This window comes from Ziziphus jujuba, chromosome 10 (assembly GCF_031755915.1).
Source record: "Ziziphus jujuba cultivar Dongzao chromosome 10, ASM3175591v1".
NCBI lineage: Eukaryota > Viridiplantae > Streptophyta > Magnoliopsida > Rosales > Rhamnaceae > Ziziphus > Ziziphus jujuba.
The window spans coordinates 3981214-4001564 of NC_083388.1; the positions used below are offsets into that span (position 1 = coordinate 3981214).

Sequence of the window (20351 nt, forward strand, 5' to 3'; positions counted from 1 at the left end):
CTTGGTGAAGTAAAAATAACTCCTACGCAGATTTTATGGTTTGTGTAACATGGCGTTGTTTGTATTTTGATGTAATTTTGCATGGATTAGAAAAGCAAGTCAACCATTAAAGCAGGACAATAACTTAACTAATAAAGTAATTGTAATGCATATGTACATACAACAAATAGTGGGGTCAAAAACAAAATAAGACATTAAATATATAATCACGTATGTAATTTTTAGTTACTTGTTTGAAGCATGCTTAATTACCTAGTGCTTAGCCAAAAAAATATTCATAATAAGTGATGACGATGATAATTAATTATTTGATGATTCTACAACTAGAAATTAAAATTGCATTAAATAATAAAGCTCATAGCCAAAGAGATCGTTGGGTTGTTGAATTTGGAGGAAGGCCTTAAATCCATTTCGAATTGCTAAATGCTAATGTTGGATGGATGGATAACCTAAATTTGCAGCCAAACAGATTAATTAATGGAATACTTGGTGGATCTTGAAGGAGAAATTACCTTCACTTCATCACTGCCTCGTGGGGAAATTGAAGGGCTACCCTCACTTGATAACTACTCAACTAGCTGTGACATTTCAAAGTGAAACTATGAGTCATACTGTTTTTTGGGCCATTGCCACCTTTACCATTTCTTTTTCCTCTCCCAATTTCTACACATGATAAACAAATTCTTTAAAAACTAAACCCTCAAAATATAATAATAATAATAATAATAAACAATTTTAAATAGTAATAATAATTAATATAAAAAATTTGAATTTGGATAAACAGTGCAATTTCAAATCTTCATACCACCATCCTTGGAGCTTGCCTTTTCCCTCCCACTTCCTACAATTTTAAGCATTGTTTTGCAAAAATCATTGCCACATTCCGCAAAACTATACCCAAAAAATAAAAAAAAAAGTTTCCACATTTAGCAAGCTGAAACAGGGAAGAAGATACTTGAGGATCGTGTACCATAATTATTTTCAACCTTGCTGACATCCTTCCGATGAGAAATAAAGTAAGAAAAGCAACTCATTCTCTGAAAACCCATTAAATAATTAAAAAAATTAAAATTAAAAACAAAATTTGTACAGCCAGAAAATTAAAAATCCCACTCAAGTCTCTAACACAAAGAAAAAAAACTTGTACAACCAAAAAATATCTTTTTAAACGCAGAAAAAAATTTGTACAACCAAAAAATGTCTCTTTAAATGCAAAAAATTGAGAGAGAGAGAGAGAGAGAGAGAGAGAGAGAGAGGTGGAGAGGGGAGATGTGTCTGAGAGTGAGCTACAGATTCAGCCGTGTAGTTTTGGAAGGAAAGTGGAAAAAAAAAATTATATTGTTAAAGGGTATTTTAGTCCAAATACGTAAAAAGGTGGTTATTTTTTATAAAAAATATTTTTTTTGTTATTTTTTAATTGTTAATTTAGAAGGTGGTTACTTTTCAAAAAAACCCATAATAAAATATACAGGCCAAGAATGACAACTTTTAGGTCTGCAATTATGAACTACATAGGCCCAATTCCGGGACTAATGTGGGTCCATACAAATGTTTTTCAGGGCTGCATTTGAACATTCTAATTGCATCATTGTTCGACTGCTTGGAGGAACATTACAGAAGCTGTGAGACAGACCCATGCAATGCATATATGAGTAGGAACTACAAATACCGGTTAGAATGATGGCAGAAAAAGTGAGATTTTTCTAAACCCAACTCACTACTATTTTCTAGTAAAAGTTACAATTACAAATTACATGTTCAACTATCACGAGGCATATGTATATACATATATATATATATGACTTCTGATCCGTTGGAAACGTGTTTCACTAATTTTCCACCGTGTCCCTAATTAATGGGGCATCCATTACTGCTTGACACGGTACGTCTCAATACGTGAAGATGCTTGTAAATTTTTTTTTTATGCTGCTCTCCATATAAAAATGTGTCATACACATACCATAAAATGCTTGTATGTTTACTGTAACAAATTTATATGTATATATATATATATAATATAAAATATACAAATAAAATTCTTTGCAGTTGCTAATCCACTAATAGTAGTAATGGTACCTAATATTTCTATCACTTCAGCCTTTTATACCTAATACATATATTATATATATATATCAAGAATAAATTTGAAGCTTAATTAGAAGCAATTCAATTCTGACATCTAAGAATAAAGCAAGTTCCAAAATCTAATTGGAATAGAATATGTTACTATTATTATTTGGTGACATTAATTATAATGTCAAATTAAAGATAAAAGGAATAATTTTGATTTGTCAAATAGGATTCATGTGGTATTATGTAGATGCTCGGTTGGGTCTGCAAGATGGTGTTGGAGATCGAAGATTACTTTTCTTTTTTTATTAATGATTTGTTGCCACGATGAAAAAGGAATTTCATTCTTCCACCCAAAAAAGTTAAAAAAGGAAAAAACCATTTTCATTTGTGAAAAGCAGTTTATAATTTCAACATTTAAGTATCTTATTAAGAAAACAAAAAGAAAATTGGTTGCTTCCACAAAATATCAACTAAGAAGGAAAACCATTAAACGAACAATCACAATGCAAAACTTTAATTTCAATTCACGAAAAAAAATAAATACATAAACAAAAGAAAATTTTTTTTACTATAAACAAAACAAAAGTGTTCGACAGATAGAATCCAAAGCTATATATACATATATATGCACATACAAATTAGAAAGCTATATAAATTCCGAGCATAAAAATAGAAAGTTTCTCTGCTTTCTGGTAAAACTTATAAATCAAACTGGTCCTTCTTTTCTCTGATTCTCAGTAGCCTCACTGCCACTGCTAGCGACCAAATTACTCTGCATCATCTTCATCTTCATGCAAACTAAATTACAAAAACAAAGAATTCCATCACTCTTTCTCTCTTTCTCCCATCTCCTTAAACATTGTGCCATTCCCACCCCCCCCTCTCTCTCTCTCTCTCTCTATATATATATATATATATATTACACACATACAAACAGAGCAATATATAAGGTCCACTATGAAAATGGAGTTATATAGATTGCAGACAATCTGGGTAAGTGTGTTTTTTTCTTTTTCGTAGTGTGTGCTTCTTCTTCTTCTCCCCTATGATTGAGGGTGTGTTCCCCACTTCCCATCAAACCCATTTCACTTTTTCAATTCTCTAGTCTCTTTCCCATCTCTCTCTCTCCGAAATGGAAAATCATACCCATGCATTGCATAAACACCTCTCCTTTAGCTCCATCTCTATCTCTCTCCAAGAAAAAAGGCTGCGGCTTTCTCGGGACTTACTATTATTGTTGTTGCAGACCAAAAAAAAAAAAAAAAAAAAAAAAAAAACTCTGAAATGAAAGGTTTTCCATTTTCCTTCACTCTTTCACAGTCCCTGACTCACCTTTTTACGGGATTTTTTCCCCTTCCTATTAGGATAGTGAGAATGAGGCAAATGAAAATTGAAAAAACAAAAAAAGCCAAAAATGGTATCAATGTGGAAAAAGCGAAAAAAAAAAAAAAAGGACCCAAAAAAGAAAAAAAAGGTATATATTGTTTGTAGAAACGTCTGAAAGAAAAAATGGTGACAGCTGATAAAGTATTGCATGTAAAGTCCAAGACATGTGTCTCTAAGGAAAGCCAAAAAAGGTGCTAGGTGTGAGGCTTTGGATTCGTTCCCACAACTATTTGCACTACATATATACCTCATCTCTCTCATCACTATGGATCATGAACAAGTAGCTAATTCTAATTTCTGTTTCTTTGGTTTTTTCCTTCCGGGTGTTTTCACTTTCGATTCTGTATCTTCTTCTTCTTCACCACGTGGTCTTGTTTTCTGTAACGGCTAGCTGGGGCTGTCCTAGCTAGCTGAAAGCCCATAACTCCTTTTCTCTTCACCTTCATGTGCTATAATTCACCATCACCATATCTATCCCTCAGCACTCTTATCTCTGTCAGTTATCTCTAATGGGTCGCTCTTGTTTTTAATATCCTTTTGGTGAATTCGTTTTCCTTGTTTTTGGTCTTGGTTATGGCTTGGGTTCTTCGATTTCGTAAGCTATGTTATGTAGAGCCTGTGGAATGCTCTTCAGTGGGTTTTCAATCTTTTGATCAGAGCCAGAACAGTGGGAAAAAAGATGACGCTGTTGGTTCAAAGGTTGAAGAAAGTGTACTAGAAACGAAGCAGAAGCAAAAGACCAAGCAGAGCAAGAAGCAAGCTAAGGACTGGAGTTGCATAGATTACTGTTGTTGGACAATTGGATACATTTGCACAACATGGTGGCTTCTCTTGTTGTTGTTCCATTGTTTTACAACCACATTGCCGGGATTTCAGGTGCCGGAATCGCCCGGAGCGAGGCTTAGACGAGAAGGCTTGGCTGCTCTTCACCCTGTTGTTCTGGTACCCGGCATTGTAACCGGTGGGCTTGAGCTCTGGGAAGGAAGGTCTTGTGCTGACGGCCTTTTCCGGAAGAGACTTTGGGGTGGTAGTTTCACTGAAATCTTCAAAAGGTTTGTGTTTCTTGTTTAAATTACCTAGCTTTTTTAACAGATTTTGAGAGTTTAAATATGAATTCAAATTGTGAACCTGTTTGTTATTATGTTCGCAAATTAGGCCTCTGTGCTGGTTGGAGCACCTATCTCTAGACAATGAAACTGGACTTGATCCTCCGGGAATTCGAGTTCGAGCAGTTCCTGGACTTGTTGCGGCTGACTATTTTGCTCCTGGTTACTTTGTTTGGGCAGTTCTCATTGAGAATTTAGCTAAAATTGGTTATGAGGGGAAGAATCTGCATATGGCTGCATATGATTGGAGACTGTCTTTCCAGAATACAGAGGTATAATAACTTCTTTTTTTCTGCTCTTCATGATTTTCTCGCACTCTTTCATTTTCCTATCAAATGGAAATTCACTCGTTGCAGCATCTATGATCAAGGGAAACAAATAATTGTCATAATTCTTAATATGGGGTTTTGTTTCTTTCAATTAGGTAGTAGCATTAATTTCATTAACACTTATAATTTCAAAACTCCTAAATTACAATGATCAATCATTTGAATTCAATTGTTCTGCTTTAAGTTGTCTAAATACCATTCCATTTAGTGATTTCATACTTGTTACGTGTGCCTAAACACACAACTTACTGTAATGGTCTACACTGCATATGGTCATTTTCTACTAAACAATAGAAAGCGTTTGTACTAGATGGAAGCAGAGAAATCTAAACTTAATTTGGCACTGATATTATTTTTAAATGGGGATAAAGCAGATCCGGGACCATGCTCTAAGTAGATTGAAGAGTAAAATTGAGCTTATGTATGTAACCAATGGATATAAGAAAGTGGTAGTGGTGCCCCATTCTATGGGGGTTATTTACTTCCTCCACTTCATGAAATGGGTTGAATCACCTCCTCCTATCGGTGGTGGTGGTGGTGCAGGTTGGTGTGCGAAGCACATCAAAGCAGTCATGAATATTGGTCCCGCATTTCTTGGTGTTCCAAAAGCAGTCAGCAATATATTTTCTGCCGAAGGCAAAGATATCGCATATGTCAGGTTAGTTTTTACAATCAATCTTGAATTACAATGTTGAGAATTTGGATTATGCAGTATCATATTATAGCATTTCTTATACTTAAGTGTTAGTAATTTACTTTATGAAGCTTAGGAAAAAAAAGTTCTAAACAGAACTTGATAACTTTTTTGGATCTACATTACTCAGTACACAAATGAAACGAAACTAACCAACTTGCATATGGTGCAAGGTAATTTTTTTGATAAGAGATTTTGTACACTGGAAAGTGTGATAAGTACATTTTTATTATGTCCAAGCAGAGACTGATATTTTCACAATCTGCTTTCTGCATAATGGACTTTGATTCTTTTGCCTATCAGAGCTATGGCTCCGGGTGTTTTTGATTCTGAGATTCTTGGCCTACAAACATTTGAACACGTGATGCGTGTATTGCGGACTTGGGATTCCACAGTCTCCTTGTTGCCAAAGGGTGGAGATACAATCTGGGGAAACTTGGATTGGTCCCCTGAGGAAGGACATAGTTGCAATTTAGCAAAGAAAAAAAATGAACAGCCCACTTCCTGTGACATTAATAGTTTTAACCACAGTGACCGAGCTAAAGCTTTCCATGTAAGAGAACCTGAGAAATATGGACGAATGATCTCTTTTGGCAAGGAAACATCTCAGCTGCCCTCTCCTCAACTCCCCACTCTTAATTTGGAGGTACTATAACTATGTTTTATTTATGTTGTTCGTTCGAATGATCACCATAGTAAATTGTCATGGGAATAACGCTTGGGGTGTAAGGCAATGCAAATATGGTTGAAAATTGGTTTCTGATTCTCGTATTATGTTTTTTTCCTTTTTCTGTGAAAATCAATTGAAAAAGGGGTCATCTCTCCTTGAGAGGCTTCTTGATTTTTTGTTCAATCATCGTCTTTTGAAGGCTTAGTTAGAGTTGAGATTTTACATGAACATCGGACCTGTCCATTTTGGAACAAAATCAATTTTAGATGCGTATCTTTTCCTCTGATAAGTAAATTCTTTGGAAATCGTTTTCTTAGTTTCTTTTTTTTTTTTTTTTTTTTTTTCCCCTTATGAAATCGTTTTCCAATTTTCAATACTTGAAGTCGAATCAAAGGCCACATTTGTGAAGTACTGATTTGATTCATATCTTCATTATTCTGACTCTATTTGGTAGTTTTCTTGACAAGAACGAGCCTAACAAATTTTAACAGGAACTTTTGGGTATGGGTACCTCAGCCAGTTTCAACTCATGTGGAGAGGTGTTGACGGAATATGACAAGCTAAGCAGGGAAAGCATTAGAAAAATTGCAGAGAATAAGGCTTACACAGCTAAAACACTTTTTGATTTACTACGTTTTGTGGCTCCAAAAACCATGCAACGGGCTGAGGCTCACTTCTCTCATGGAATAGCTGATAATCTTGATGATCCTAAGTATGCCAACTACAAGTATTGGTCTAATCCACTTGAGACCAAGTAAGTACATATTGAGAGAATCATAAAGTCCTTATAATTGGATATTCATATATGCATAAAATGGTATTATCCCAAACAATACATGGATATTAAATTTTTAAGTATTGCGAAATACAAAACCCTGAGTAACACTGAAAATCTCTGTTTCCAACATAAAATTCCAATTAAACTACTGTTAAATCTTACTTTTGTTTCTTCATTTTGGGTTCTCCAAGAACTAAATGGCACAAATTTTGATCTGTTTTAGGCTACCCAATGCTCCTGATATGGAGATATACTGCTTATATGGTGTTGGAATGCCAACTGAAAGATCATACGTGTACAAGTTATCCTCTTCTGATAAGTGCAAGAGCATTCCTTTCCGGATTGATAGCTCAGCAGATGGAGAAGCTGGAAACTGCTTGAAGAATGGAGTATATTTTGTGGATGGTGATGAGAGCGTGCCTGTTATAAGTGCAGGATTCATGTGTGCCAAGGGATGGAGAGGAAGAACCCGGTTCAACCCATCTGGTATTGCCACCTACATAAGGGAGTACCGCCACAAACCTCCGGCTAGCCTGCTCGAGGGAAGGGGTCTAGAGAGCGGTGCACATGTCGATATCATGGGAAATGTAGCATTGATAGAAGATGTTTTACTGGTTGCTGCTGGAGCCACTGGCGCAGAGATTGGAAGTGACAAGATTTACTCTGATATCATGAGAATGTCTGAGAAAATAAATCTTAGGTTGTGATTATGTTCAAGAAAGGTTATTGTTACAACCACAACATAAGCAGCCACACATGGGAGAGGGGGAGGGGAAGAAGAGATATTGAGAGTAAAGAAAGAGAACTAACAGTAAAGTGAAATTCTGCTTTAAGGCCTAATGAAAACTCGTATGACTTCCACAACCACTACCTTTTCGAAAATTAGGATTTAGAGCTTTTTGGACCAATAAATACTATCGATAATAGGAATAAGGGCCATAAGAAAGAGGGAAATCAAGCATTACCTTGTAGTTTATTTTTTCTTTTTATTTTGTAATCATGTCATAAATATATGAATAATGTGCCGTTGGCTCACAGGTGTAAATACTACAAGAGGCTGATAAAACTTGTGCTAGCTATATTGGGTTGCTATTAATGTCACACATTTTAATGTACCCAGAAATCAATGAACTAATGAATAAAATTTTATTTTCATAAGCCATAAGAAAAGTAAACAAAAAGGATCCCTTCTTTGTGCGAAAATTAAAAAGCCAAGCCAAAAACGATTCTTGTCTATATCAAAAACAGCCAAAACGCTGCATGTAACAAGCTTGGCTTTCCATTGCCCTTTTTGGCCATATGGAGAAAATATATATTTTTTTTCCCTCTCTTAAGTGAAATATTTAATTCACACTTGTTTCTTAAAACATAATCGATTTATAAGACAAAGCGGTGGACCTAATGGCAAAATTTTGTGTATAGTAATTTTGTTTAGACAGAGTTGTTGATACTTGATAGTGATTGTACGGTTGGTGCAGAAATAATTAAATCAAGGCACACACTACAAAACAATAAGACATGCACAGGTCACTGCTACTTGTATACATATGTCTTATTAAAGTAAGTGCCAATTTGCTTTGAATCTGCCTTTCTATACTATTTTGCATTGAAGCAGGAAGAGGGTGTTTGAGAAGCCATAACAGCTCAAAACCTTACTTCAGTAAGACACTCCATGAACCACCCCTAGTTATTTTTTTCCTTTTCCCATTTGTATGATTCTAGACGAAAAAGACTTCGGTGACCATAATAGATTGTGACTCAGTTCTAGCACTTAAAGGGCAAAACTGGGTTTTCCTATTTGTTTTCAATTTAATCAATGTTAGGTGGTTCAAGTTTTTCCCATATAATTTGATTTCCCATAATCTGTTTATATTTTCTTAGATCATCTACATATTTTGTCCAACTTCATGTCCAACACCATTTTTCACATCAAGCTGAAGTTGAAACTTGACCTACTTAATTCGATGAAAACATAAATAGTAATATTGGTTTGCAACCCTCGTAAAAATCCAAATCATTTTTTCATAATGGATTACACTCTTTCTTTGGAATTGAGAGTAATGGGTTTTTCAAGTTCTTTTATGGGTTATTTTTTTCTTCTGGTTCTGGCATTCTCAGTGGTTCATGGACAGCCACTGGTTCCGGCATTTTTCATATTTGGGGACTCAGTTGTGGATGTGGGTAATAACAATAACCTTTACACCATTGTTAAAGCAAACTTCCTTCCATATGGAAGAGACTTTCCCAATCACAAACCATCTGGGAGGTTCTGCAATGGAAAGCTTGCCTCAGACTTCACGGGTACTTACTTAGCTCCAAAACCCCGTTTTTGTTCAGCTCCTTTGATCTCACTGGATATATATATATATATATATTATATTTCTTTGTGAGGAAGGTATATATATCTTGTCTGTTTTCTTTATGCACAGCTGAGAACCTTGGCTTCACTTCCTACCCCCCACCTTATCTTAGCAGCAAAGCGAAAGGGAAAGACTTGTTGATTGGTGCTAACTTTGCCTCAGCTGCTTCTGGTTATTATGATAGTACAGCAAAGTTATATGTATATACATTTTCCACCTCTCTCTCTCTCTCTCTCTCTCTCTCTCTCTCTCTCTCTCTCTGTATATATATAATATTTATATTGTTTTATAATATGGTTTTTTACATATATATATATATATATTTATACATTGGTTCTGTAGCATGCAATTTCTTTGAGTAAACAGCTGGAGTTCTACAAGGAGTATCAAAGTAAGGTGGTGGGAATTGCAGGGAAAGCCAATGCTTCTTCCATTGTTTCTGGTGCAATCTACCTTATAAGCGCTGGGAGCAGTGATTTTATTCAAAACTATTATATCAATCCTTTTCTTTATAAGGCCTACACGCCTGATCAGTTTTCTGACATTCTTATTCAATCCTATGCAAATTTCATTAAGGTTATTCTCTCCTCAATTCTCATTTTCTTTACATACATACATATATATATATATATATATAAGTATATAAATATATAATATATGACTATATTTATATGAAACTTCTATCTGTGATATTAGAATCTGTATGATTTGGGAGCAAGGAAGATAGGAGTTACTACATTGCCACCAATTGGGTGCCTGCCAGCAGCCATCACAATATTTGGGTTAGACAGCAATGAGTGTGTGTCAAAGCTAAACAATGATGCAGATTCCTTCAATACCAAACTCAATGCCACTTCCCAAACTCTGAAAAACAAGCTTTCTGGTCTCAATTTAGTTGTCTTTGATATATACAAGTCTCTCTACAACCTCGTCACAAAGCCTGCTGAAAATGGTACTCCTTTTTTTTCTGTCTTTTCCTTAATTTGCTCAGTTTTTTTAGCAGTAAATTCTATACAGATATTTAGGTGATCCAGAGAAGTAACTAAAATTGCAGGGTTCATCGAGGCAAGGAGAGCTTGTTGTGGTACAGGATTGGTAGAAACATCAATACTTTGCAATGCCAAGTCAGTAGGAACATGTGCAAATGCATCAGAATATGTGTTCTGGGATGGGTTCCATCCTTCTGAGGCTGCCAACAAAATCTTAGCTGATGATTTGCTCAACACTGGAATTTCCCTCATCTTTTAATTTCCACCATATTTTCTATGTTATTAATTTAAGTAATTATAAACAATGTGTTTGAGGTTAAGACAAATATCTGTTCTTTTCGCTGTATTAATTGCTTGCTTGATTGGATTATATATGAAAGTAAAGTCTTTAAAGCTTAAGTTACATCAATAAAAAGAGTATGCATTATTTGTACATATTTATATTTTTAATGGGCATATGATGAGCAGAGCCAACCACACTTGACTTTTAATGATCAAGTCTTGGTTTTAGCTTCCAAAATTCTTTTAATTATTGAATTAAGTTAAAACTTACAAAAAACATATTGCTAATGGTAAAAGCAATATTAAAATATATCATTTTTATAATTTTAAAATTTTACAAAGCAGGTATGAAAATATAAAAAGTACACTTCCTATATAACCTGGGAAAAAAAAAAAAAATGAAGTACGAATAATTATATCTTAGACAATGCTTATCTAGTTGGTGATGTTCAACATGAAACTAAATTTTGTCTTTTGGAATCAAGCTCTATATTGGCAGATATTCTACAGTTGAAAACTTGTTTTATGTATTGTAGATTTATGCTTATTTATTGTTTTGCTAATAAAGCTGGCAATTGGATAGCAACGCATGCTTTAAATAGGTCTCTCCCTTAACATTCCTATTCGTTTGAATAAAAACAAATAAATAAAATTCTCATCCTCCTCTTCAACTCCATCCAAAGTTGAATTGTCAGAAGTCTGAACTCTTTTCTTTCTAATAAATAATAAATGACAAAACATTTCTGAACTCTTTCCTTTCTAATAAATAATAAATAACAAAAAATTAAGTAATTCTCTTTACCATGTTTGTTATTGAGAATCTTTTTAACAATTCCTTAGGAAATTGTATAGTATGCAATGTCATTTTCTATATAAGGAATCTATTGGATAATGGGACCCAAGGGTTGGGCTGGATTGTTTTACAAGCACTTGGTTTACAAGGATGTCTTTGGAATTACAAGTGATGGCATGATTCACAGGTTGCTAATTACTAGCAGCTTATTATAGGTAAAGACAAACAAATAAAATTTGCATCCTCCTCTTCAACCCCATCCCAAGTTGAATTCTCCAAGTAAATTCTTTCCTTCAAACAAATGATAAATGACAAAAATTAAGTAATTCTATTTATGCTTGATAAATTAAATGGCACACAAATAATAATGTACAATGAACAATGTGAGAAAATTTATAGTTTGCGGTTTGAACTGAAATACCTATCACAGTATTATGAAAAAATGTAGTCTATTTAAAATTATGAGAAGGGATGTAGGGATGGACTATAATGTAAAAAATAATAATAATAATAATAATAATAATAATAATAATAATAATAATAATAATAATAATAATGTAACATTTTATTTATTTATTTTTTAATACCTAAAAAACCCCACCATTGCCGCCAAACACCAAGTAATTGAGTTTTTCGGTGGTATTTGAATTAAAAGGGGGGTTTTGGGTAGAAAAACGAAAGTGGGTGGGAGGTGATGGATTACAGCTTAGCAGCTTTGAAGTTGTTGTGCTCGCAATTGAAACACGCCCGTGAAACCCCATCTCAGAGCGCATTGACTCTCGGTGGGATTCTCTTCCAGCGGGCCTGGTTGCAGGGCATTCTGGTCTATGTCTCCCCCGACGGTGACCGCTTGCTTCTCGATGATGCCACCGGTGTCGCCGAGCTCCACCTCTCCGCCGACTTCCGTCTCCGTCCTTGGAATAATGGTAATAGCAATGCACTTCTTCATTTGCATTTTGCTGTAATACCCACTTTCTATCTCTCTCTCTCTATCGAACTTTCTCTTTCTCGGTGTGTGTGTTTTGCAGGAATGTATGTTCTGGTGGTTGGAGCGTATGTTATTCGTACGGGTGAACCACCCATGATCAAGGTATCCCCTCAAACCAAAAAGATATAGAAAAGATCAAATTTTGATGAATTAGGTTGTTATGAATCTGTGTTCTCTTTATATTTAATGGAGGTAAAGTGTAAAATGTTTGATTATTTTTTCTCTTTGTGAAATTTTAATTTTTTTTTGTTGTTGTTGTTTATCTTGTGCAAATTGACAAGCCCATTTATTTTATGCATGCATTTGACTGTTTGGACTACTAATATAGATGGAAGATTTTGTATGGAGTTGTCATGGTACTTGTAATCCTATAGGGTTTAATTTGATTCATTATGAGACAAATGGTTGATGAGAGAATTCACTATCACAGTTTTAGTAAATTTAGAAATCTGTAGATTGTATTGGATGTTCAGCAGCTTTATGAGTAAAAATCAATGAAATATCAATGCTTGCTTAGATGTTGAAGTTTAAGCTCATATCCCAATTGTGGAACACTTTTTTTATGGTCTCATATTTATATCAATTTTTTCTGCTCTTCTAAGTTTCCTAGTGGTTTTGGTTTTGCCATTTGCATCCTTTGCAACTTGAACATGCAATGCTGCAGTTGGGTCCTCGGAGTTGCAACCTCCAAATCTCTTTCGAAAATGTTTAATCTTGGGATTATCATAGTTTATAAGAAACACGTTCAGTTCTTAGTTTTCTGCTCAGGTTCGCAGGTTTTGTTTTCCAGTTTCTATCGAAGAAGAATGAATGCAGCAAGCTTTTGAATATCCATGTTTTAAGAAAACACATGGTTTGCTACTGCCTGGATTAGTGAGCCCTTTGGCTGATACTTATGAAGTCTTTGAAATTTAAGAAAACAGAATTATGCAATTTACAAAATGCGGTTATTGTATACAACTTATATGTTAAATAAATGAATGAGTTTCAGCTTATTTTGAGGCTGCCATTATTTCTGAATTTCAGGTTCACAAGATTGTAGATCTTTCACCATTTCCTAATAGAGAATCTATGTGGTATCTTGAAGTAATGGAGGCATATAAGTTGTTCTATGAGCCCCTAGTTGAAGAATTTGTATGATTCCCATTCAGATCGTCCCAGCAGAAGTGGCAGAGAGCTCGAGTACCTAGAGGAGATTTTTTATTTTTATTTTTATTTTTTAACATTTTTATCTCTTCCATTTACATTTTCTAACATATGGGCTGGTTTGCCTCTTCATCATGTGATTCTTCACATCCTAATTTTCTTCCTACTTGCAGTGCAAGTCAAGCCAGGGCTATGAATCTTCAGGGGAGGATTGAACAATGTCAAGCTTATATCTTTTTACCAGATATACAAATTACTATTAGTATCTTTTAAAATTGGAATCTTAACCTTGACTTTAAGCTAATTAAATTGTTAACCCTGGGGTCAAACAATTCAAAAAGTTGTAAATAAAAAATAAAATAAAATAAAATCATGATTCACGTGGTACTACATATAACAATTATTAGTATATAGACAAGTACGTAGTAGATAATCAAGATTGAAGTTGTTCTTAGGCTATGAAGGGGTAGATGCATTGAAAATATGTAGAAAAAAAGAAACAAATCTGTCAATGGAGGGTAGGAAGGGGCTACAACTTTGATTTGTCATGGTGGAATCGTGGAGGTGGCCATGGCCACGGTGTTAACCAAGCCCATCTGCGTGTTGGGAACCCAATCATCTTTGCTTGGTGATGAACCAAAGTTGCAAGAAACTTTTTGAACTGTAACAAAATGGAAAAAATGAAGATATGTGGGAGTGTCACGACGCTTCTTTCCTTGTTAAGGCTAATTAGTTCTTTGTCTATTACTTTATACCTCGTCCAAAGCATAGTTTTCCCAATTTGTTATTCATTGAATTTGCGTAGATTGGATCTTAACTGTAATAATGGAGATCCAAATTTATGTATTATAAAAAAAAAATAAAAATAAAAATAAAAAAAAAAACTGACAATTCATCACATAAGTTTCTATGTACATCTTCCCACACAACTGACAAATCCGACAACATAGAAACAACCGCATTCAATGTCAATGTTGATGACCAAAGATGGTTTTGAGTTGATTATATCTTCCATTTGTGCGAGCTCGGTAACCTTGGCATGGTTTGACTTCGTCGGGTGGCATTCAGTTCCACTACCAACCCAACCCTATAGTGCTTCGTACCATACGCAGCCACAACAAAACATGAGAGTTAGTTGCATTAGGTTGGCAAAGAGTATCAAACAGACCCTATCAAGGCATTTCATATAATCACCTAAGGATACTCAGCTATCCATTTGGACTTGTGGCTTCTTGGGATGTCATCCAGACAGCCAATATTTGACTTTCTTCTTCCAGAATCCATAGTATTCTTCTCACTGCTTCAGTCGTGGTCTTTTAAGCATTTTCATCAGAACCTTTAGGGGGAGGAAGACCTGAAAGAACTAAATAATGCGTATGAAATAAAGATCAGCCTATGAAACATGGTTTTGCACTATATCTGCAATAGAATATATATTAGATATAAGAAAATAAATTGAAAACTACTTTCCAAATGCTATTATTATGTAGCATGAGTAAAATAGAACAGAAACATTGAGACACGCGACAAATAAAATGTAGTAATTAAGGGTGAAGAAGCAATAACTTACTCAAGATGCTTCTGACAGCAATCCAACAATCTACCAATATCTACACCATTTGTGTGATCTTCACCCGTCGCATGATTATTTCCAGCACCATCATTTGTTTCAGTCCACTGACTTAAAATACTGCATATCCGTCTAAGCTGAGCCAAAGTTAAGGGAGCATAAGCATTGCATTGATTCAATATGATAAAAATTGTGAAAACTACCTACTGCAGGTACTTAGTGCAACACATCTGACTTATAGCATTGTTGATGCAAGTTCAACAAAGTCGCACAAAAGAGGATACAGCTGTAGTTCTAGCATTTGCTTGGAGGCCATCTAATTGGTTGTCAAGAAGATCATCTTCAATCAGATCACATTTGCTTGCTAGAACTAAAACATACTGACTTAGAGTTGATGGACTAACTTCACTTTCCTGAATTTGAAACAGCAACCTTGCCATTATGTTCCATATTGCACTTCGAGCTTCTCTATCATCAGAAGCTAAAGGAAATATATCTAGCAGACCCCGCAAGAAATTCAAATCTGGATGGATCCAAAATGTCACTTCTCTTTCCAAAGGAGTTTGATAAATAATCCAAAGAAGTATGAAAATATTACGTATGACATTTACATAGACACACGTGTCTATATGTGCACATTATATATATATATATATATATGTTCTTCAGAAAAGAAAAAAGAAAAGAAAAAAATACAAAACAAAACTAACATATAAATGTATATAATTGTATATGCATACGTATATATACAAACAATTTACCATATAATAGCTCTGTAGCTAAATTGGCTACATCGGAGAGAATATTTGCTATAAGAACAGCAGCAGTAACACAAGAGCTTGCAACCTACAAAACAAAAGTTGCCACAACATAAATGTCTAGAACTTCACAGAACTTTGTAAGTATTAAACCAGATGATAACATATATTATTAGACTTCTAGAACAAAATTTGACCTTGATGCTCTTCACATTTATTTATATATTCTTACTTTGGGAAGAAATCCAATATCACTTAGTTGTCAGCTTCGCTTCCTTGAGTCCAGATATTAAGATCTAGATATCTTTTACTTTTAGACAATGATGCTAATGGGCATAAAACCCATACAACTTTCAGAAGAAACTTTGTTTTCTATACATCAATATATCCTTGCTTAATTACAGCTGCTTAAACAATGAAAAACAAGAGATAGTCCATAATTCATGACGTTAAGAAAAACCACTATATCATCAAGTTTCTTGAAGACCTTTCTAAACTTTGACCACATAATGTAAATATTACAGTATAATAGGTTCACTTTGATTTATATAAAAACTTTCATGTTAGTTGCTAGATAATTCCCAAACTCCATAAAAGCTAATATCTCTGAATTCTTAGAATTGGATTTTAAAAGTCTGCTGGAAAAGGTGAAACAAAATAGCAGATCAGAAATTTCATAAATAAGTAGCACATTTGAAACAAAAAATCCATAGTCCACAGGTTCAAGTGGGATACATTGTACCTCTACTTTATCAGGGAGTTTGACCAGGTCCAAAACTAGTTGAAAAAGTTCCTTGTTTGAAGATATGTCTTGGGAATAGCCATCTATGACAGAAAGAGCTTCAACAGCACGAAGAATAACATCGAGAATCAAGAACCTGAAATTGTATAATAAAAACATTGAATATCTATTTGCTGCTTTCATTTAACAATAAATACAACTTTCAATGACAGAAGATGCTCTCTATTTTAAAGAGCACTGTTGGAAATACATTAAGTTCTCTGGAGATATCATTAATTAATAATTACTTGATCAATTAATTTAACTTTCAAATCTCTTCTGATTTTGTATTATGTAACTATTCAACATTAAAAAAAGTAGACTATAGTCACACCTTTCAGACACTCTTTCACTCATTAGTGTTCTGATCTCAAAACCCAAGAGGTTGGTCAGCAGACTTGGTAAACCCAGCGTCATCAAAGTTGGAAGGAGACTATGAGCAACTTCCTGCGAACTTTCAATGATGGCTAGTAATATCTCGACACTCTGTTCAGGAACGAAGCATAATTAGACAAAAATTAGTTCGATTTCTAACTAGGATAAACTACCAGATTTTTATAAGTAAGAACTGCATAAATCTTATTACTACCTTCTCTATAAGTCTTGGATTTAAGCTATTCTCAGCAATCCATAAAATTCGGCACAGAATACGTTCAGACTGTAATGCTGTAGCCCAAGTAGAACATTCACTACTTTGAATGCCTGAAGTTAACAACCTGTGATAGAAGATTTATCGTAAGAAATATATAAAGCATGAGGCTATTAGAAAAATATGATATCTTAAGACATCATAGATGCATGTCATAATGCCGAACAACATTAGTATAAGTATAGCCTTGGAAACTTTAATAAATTCAAAGCTTAAAATCTAACTAAAATTCATTGAAACAACAATTATGAGTAGACCTACGAAATTGTTGTAAACTAGGAGATGCAACAAAATAGAAGAAAGGGACAAACCATCAAATACCTTAGCAATAGATGAAAATGAGAAAAGTTCAAAAGCTAATAATTGGCATACAAAAGAAAGAGGGAATCATGTCATTTAACACCAATTTATGGTTATGGCCACCAAAAATAAAAACAACAGTTACTGAAAAATACTTTCTTCCAAAACCCAGTGGAAAAAATAAAATAATAAATATTCTCAAAAGAGAATCATGGGCCTTGCACACACGGTTTATCAATTAATGGAGAAGAAAAAGTAGATAATTAAACTCAAAAATAAATAAAATAGCATATTGGCATCATTATATTAAGATAACACAATTTATGACAATAAAAAGCCAAAAAGTGGAAGAAAAAATAAAGGCCAAATTAACTACCTGCATACTTCACATAGACATTGTGCATCATCTAGAAACAGCTGATCTCCAATCAATTCAACCAATCCATCTGTAGAGACAATACGTTTCATGAGTACTTCGTGGCAGGCTAGGTTTCCCATAATTCCAAGGCTAATCTCCTGGAGTAACAAAAGTAATTAGAGCTACATGCATCAAATCTTTAAGCACACTGAGTTGCTAAGTCGTGTAATTTTTCTACAAATCAAGTTGTGAAAAAGCTAAAGAACAAGTTATAAACAATCCAAGGACATAAAAGAAAGATATGGGAGAGGAAACTGGCTTACTTTAGCTCGGACAGATTGGGAAACCATAAGATTTGCTTTTAGCACTTCGAGTATGAGGTTTTCCACCTGCATATAAGTGACAGTTTAGACTTTGGAAATGACCAGATTACATCTATAACTGGAACAAGTTAAAACCATGATCCAATTTCCATCTAACCTCAGTACGACAATAGTTTTTTTCTGTTCCAATTAGAAGTTTAAACGTTGTCAAAAGATTTGAATACACACAAAAAATAAGGGCAAGAAGTAGCAAACCATGTCAAAAAGTAAAGTAAGTTTCGTCACTATAATTATTTAAATACCAATTACCAAAAATGGTGTACTCCCATGGAAGTACAAATTATTAACACAACAGAGGACTAGGAGGAAAGGTTTCAGTTTGCAGTGGGAAAATAAACAAAAATAACAGGTTACCAAGATCTTAAAGGGGAAAAAAAAGAAAGAAAAAAAAAAGGCATTACAAAAATTTAAAGCCATGAAAGATTGAATTTCCACAATGTCTGCAAATCCACAATATCACTTAATACAAATTCTTGTTGTACCCAAAGAAATGATTTTGATAGAATCATAAGTGGAAATAATTATGACTTATAGTCTTAAGACACTTTGCGATTTCAAGAACATAGCATGAAATTACTATCAAGATAACAGAAAAAGACATTATGAGATAGAGAAAGAAAAATATCAAGTACCATTAATTCAGCATGAGTTTTACTTGCAGCAAGATCCCATAAAATGCAACCGTACTCTTCCCAGACCTCTTCTCCTGCATATACATCGTGACCAGTATGCTCAACTCCATTATATGGATCTTCACTTTCTCTTTCTCCAGGAGCAGACTTATGAACATCAACAATCTCCATCCTCCCAGACACATCTCTCGAAGAACACCAATGACTATCAGTAGATTCATTTTCTTCCATCTTGTCAATGTTTGATCCTTGTGTGTGGACACAACACGCACCATTATCATGCAACTTATGAGTAGCAGTTGCATCAGTCGGTAATAGTTTCCGAATTAAAGAGATGACATAACTAGGATCCACAGTCGTAGTGATGTCGAATAACTGCAATATGATATTTAAAAAATGATTTAACAACTTCCAATACCTTGTCCAGCCAGTTTTCACATAATCCATGACTTTTCAAAATTTATATGCATATTGTATCTTTGTCATGGACACATTTACTTCTTCTTTAATTTTTTATTTTTTTCCCTTTCAGGGAAGAGGCACACCTATGGTAAGAGCTAGTATCAATTTATAATCAAGCCTCAATAACCCATTAATAAATAAAAAAAATCAAACTACGAGAGAATAGTATGTATAGGCATGATCACAATGAATTTATTAAGCTAAATTTACAATTGGATATCGCTGCATACAAGCAGTAGAACTTAAACATCATATGTATGTCATTCAATTTTCTCATTAAGTGAACTCCAACTTCAAGAACATAAAAAAATTAAAAGCAATCACCGCCCAGAAAATAATAATAATAATAATAATAATAACTGTAAGAAAAATAAATCAAAGTGAAACACAAATTTATAGTGAAAAGCTGTTCAATGGGTTTCTCTGGAAAAATCCAAAAATAACCTTTGCTTACCTCATCCGGCGGAGCATAAGGATTATGCGCAGGTGGATCGTGATTTTCAACTTCCTGTTCTTGTTCCTCTTCGTCTTGGAAAAGAATTGATTTTGGGTCGACCGCCATAAGCGCCAATCGTGGTGAATAAGCAGTAGCTTTGATTGTGTTCGTATTGTCTGGAACCCTGCCTTAGGTTTCCCTCTACTTTTAAAATTTTTTTCCAACCTCGTCCGTTTTATTTATTTATTTTTATTATTATTTTTTTAATTAAAACGGTTATTTGAGAAAGTTCTTAAAATCTTATAATAATTTTTTATATAATATTTTAATTTTTAAACAGATTTTAACTTTCTCATGTGAAAATATTTACTTAATATTTATTCATAAATCTTTGGATCTGAATAATCATGAATATATTTAAAAAGTAA

At 34.0% G+C, this 20351-nt stretch overlaps 4 protein-coding genes across 9 annotated transcripts; 3 read left to right on the forward strand and 1 right to left on the reverse strand.

Annotated features, from left to right (window-relative positions):
- Window positions 1-2734: 2734 nt before the first annotated feature.
- LOC107410573 (putative phospholipid:diacylglycerol acyltransferase 2) lies at window positions 2735-8194 on the forward strand. Its single transcript, XM_016018019.4, has 6 exons — window positions 2735-4511; window positions 4615-4837; window positions 5269-5552; window positions 5892-6234; window positions 6750-7012; window positions 7260-8194. The coding sequence occupies exons 1-6, from the start codon at window positions 4033-4035 to the stop codon at window positions 7741-7743; spliced, it is 2076 nt and encodes a 691-aa protein (XP_015873505.3). The 5' UTR covers window positions 2735-4032; the 3' UTR covers window positions 7744-8194.
- A 502-nt stretch (window positions 8195-8696) lies between these two features.
- LOC107410590 (GDSL esterase/lipase At5g22810) lies at window positions 8697-10876 on the forward strand. Its single transcript, XM_016018038.4, has 5 exons — window positions 8697-9337; window positions 9466-9596; window positions 9739-9972; window positions 10093-10348; window positions 10451-10876. The coding sequence occupies exons 1-5, from the start codon at window positions 9064-9066 to the stop codon at window positions 10642-10644; spliced, it is 1089 nt and encodes a 362-aa protein (XP_015873524.4). The 5' UTR covers window positions 8697-9063; the 3' UTR covers window positions 10645-10876.
- A 1075-nt stretch (window positions 10877-11951) lies between these two features.
- Window positions 11952-13729, forward strand: LOC107407482 (uncharacterized). 3 transcript variants are annotated; one of them, XM_048468908.2, is made up of 3 exons: window positions 11952-12386; window positions 12489-12550; window positions 13105-13468. In XM_048468908.2, exons 1-3 carry the CDS (start codon window positions 12155-12157, stop codon window positions 13273-13275), a joined length of 465 nt encoding a protein of 154 aa, XP_048324865.2. In that variant the 5' UTR covers window positions 11952-12154; the 3' UTR covers window positions 13276-13468. The 3 variants fall into 3 exon arrangements, with proteins under 3 accessions (XP_048324865.2, XP_015873528.3, XP_015873527.3); XM_016018042.4 differs by having other exon boundaries at window positions 11984-12386; window positions 13217-13468; XM_016018041.4 differs by lacking the exon at window positions 13105-13468 and adding an exon at window positions 13475-13729 and having other exon boundaries at window positions 12000-12386.
- Window positions 13730-14404: 675 nt separating this feature from the next.
- On the reverse strand, window positions 14405-20144 carry LOC107410586 (uncharacterized). 4 transcript variants are annotated; one of them, XR_003054960.3, is made up of 12 exons: window positions 19942-20143; window positions 19026-19400; window positions 18334-18399; window positions 18029-18168; window positions 17293-17419; window positions 17038-17189; window positions 16665-16800; window positions 15926-16010; window positions 15449-15687; window positions 15165-15301; window positions 14789-14957; window positions 14405-14681 (listed from the first exon to the last, which is right to left on the reverse strand). XR_003054960.3 is itself a non-coding variant. In XM_016018034.4 (11 exons), the coding sequence occupies exons 1-11, from the start codon at window positions 20047-20049 to the stop codon at window positions 14933-14935; spliced, it is 1581 nt and encodes a 526-aa protein (XP_015873520.3). In that variant the 5' UTR covers window positions 20050-20144; the 3' UTR covers window positions 14405-14932. The 4 variants fall into 4 exon arrangements, 2 of the variants coding, with proteins under 2 accessions (XP_015873520.3, XP_024927014.3); XR_003054959.3 differs by having other exon boundaries at window positions 14405-14689; XM_016018034.4 differs by having other exon boundaries at window positions 14405-14948; window positions 19942-20144.
- Window positions 20145-20351: the final 207 nt, after the last annotated feature.

Coding starts and splice junctions, on each gene's coding strand:
- LOC107410573 (XM_016018019.4), top strand. CDS start 4,033: ATGGCTTGGGTTCTTCGATTTCGTAAGCTATGTTATGTAGAGCCTGTG. Junction 5,553..5,891: donor AAAGATATCGCATATGTCAG/GTTAGTTTTTAC, acceptor TTTGCCTATCAG/AGCTATGGCTCCGGGTGTTT. Junction 7,013..7,259: donor TCTAATCCACTTGAGACCAA/GTAAGTACATAT, acceptor GATCTGTTTTAG/GCTACCCAATGCTCCTGATA.
- LOC107410590 (XM_016018038.4), top strand. CDS start 9,064: ATGGATTACACTCTTTCTTTGGAATTGAGAGTAATGGGTTTTTCAAGT. Junction 9,338..9,465: donor GCTTGCCTCAGACTTCACGG/GTACTTACTTAG, acceptor CTTTATGCACAG/CTGAGAACCTTGGCTTCACT. Junction 10,349..10,450: donor CACAAAGCCTGCTGAAAATG/GTACTCCTTTTT, acceptor CTAAAATTGCAG/GGTTCATCGAGGCAAGGAGA.
- LOC107407482 (XM_048468908.2), top strand. CDS start 12,155: ATGGATTACAGCTTAGCAGCTTTGAAGTTGTTGTGCTCGCAATTGAAA. Junction 12,387..12,488: donor TCTCCGTCCTTGGAATAATG/GTAATAGCAATG, acceptor TGTGTTTTGCAG/GAATGTATGTTCTGGTGGTT. Junction 12,551..13,104: donor GTGAACCACCCATGATCAAG/GTATCCCCTCAA, acceptor TTGAACATGCAA/TGCTGCAGTTGGGTCCTCGG.
- LOC107410586 (XM_025071246.3), bottom strand. CDS start 20,049: ATGGCGGTCGACCCAAAATCAATTCTTTTCCAAGACGAAGAGGAACAA. Junction 18,169..18,333: donor CCCAATCTGTCCGAGCTAAA/GTAAGCCAGTTT, acceptor TTGTTACTCCAG/GAGATTAGCCTTGGAATTAT. Junction 14,958..15,164: donor TGCTGTCAGAAGCATCTTGA/GTAAGTTATTGC, acceptor CGCATTATTTAG/TTCTTTCAGGTCTTCCTCCC.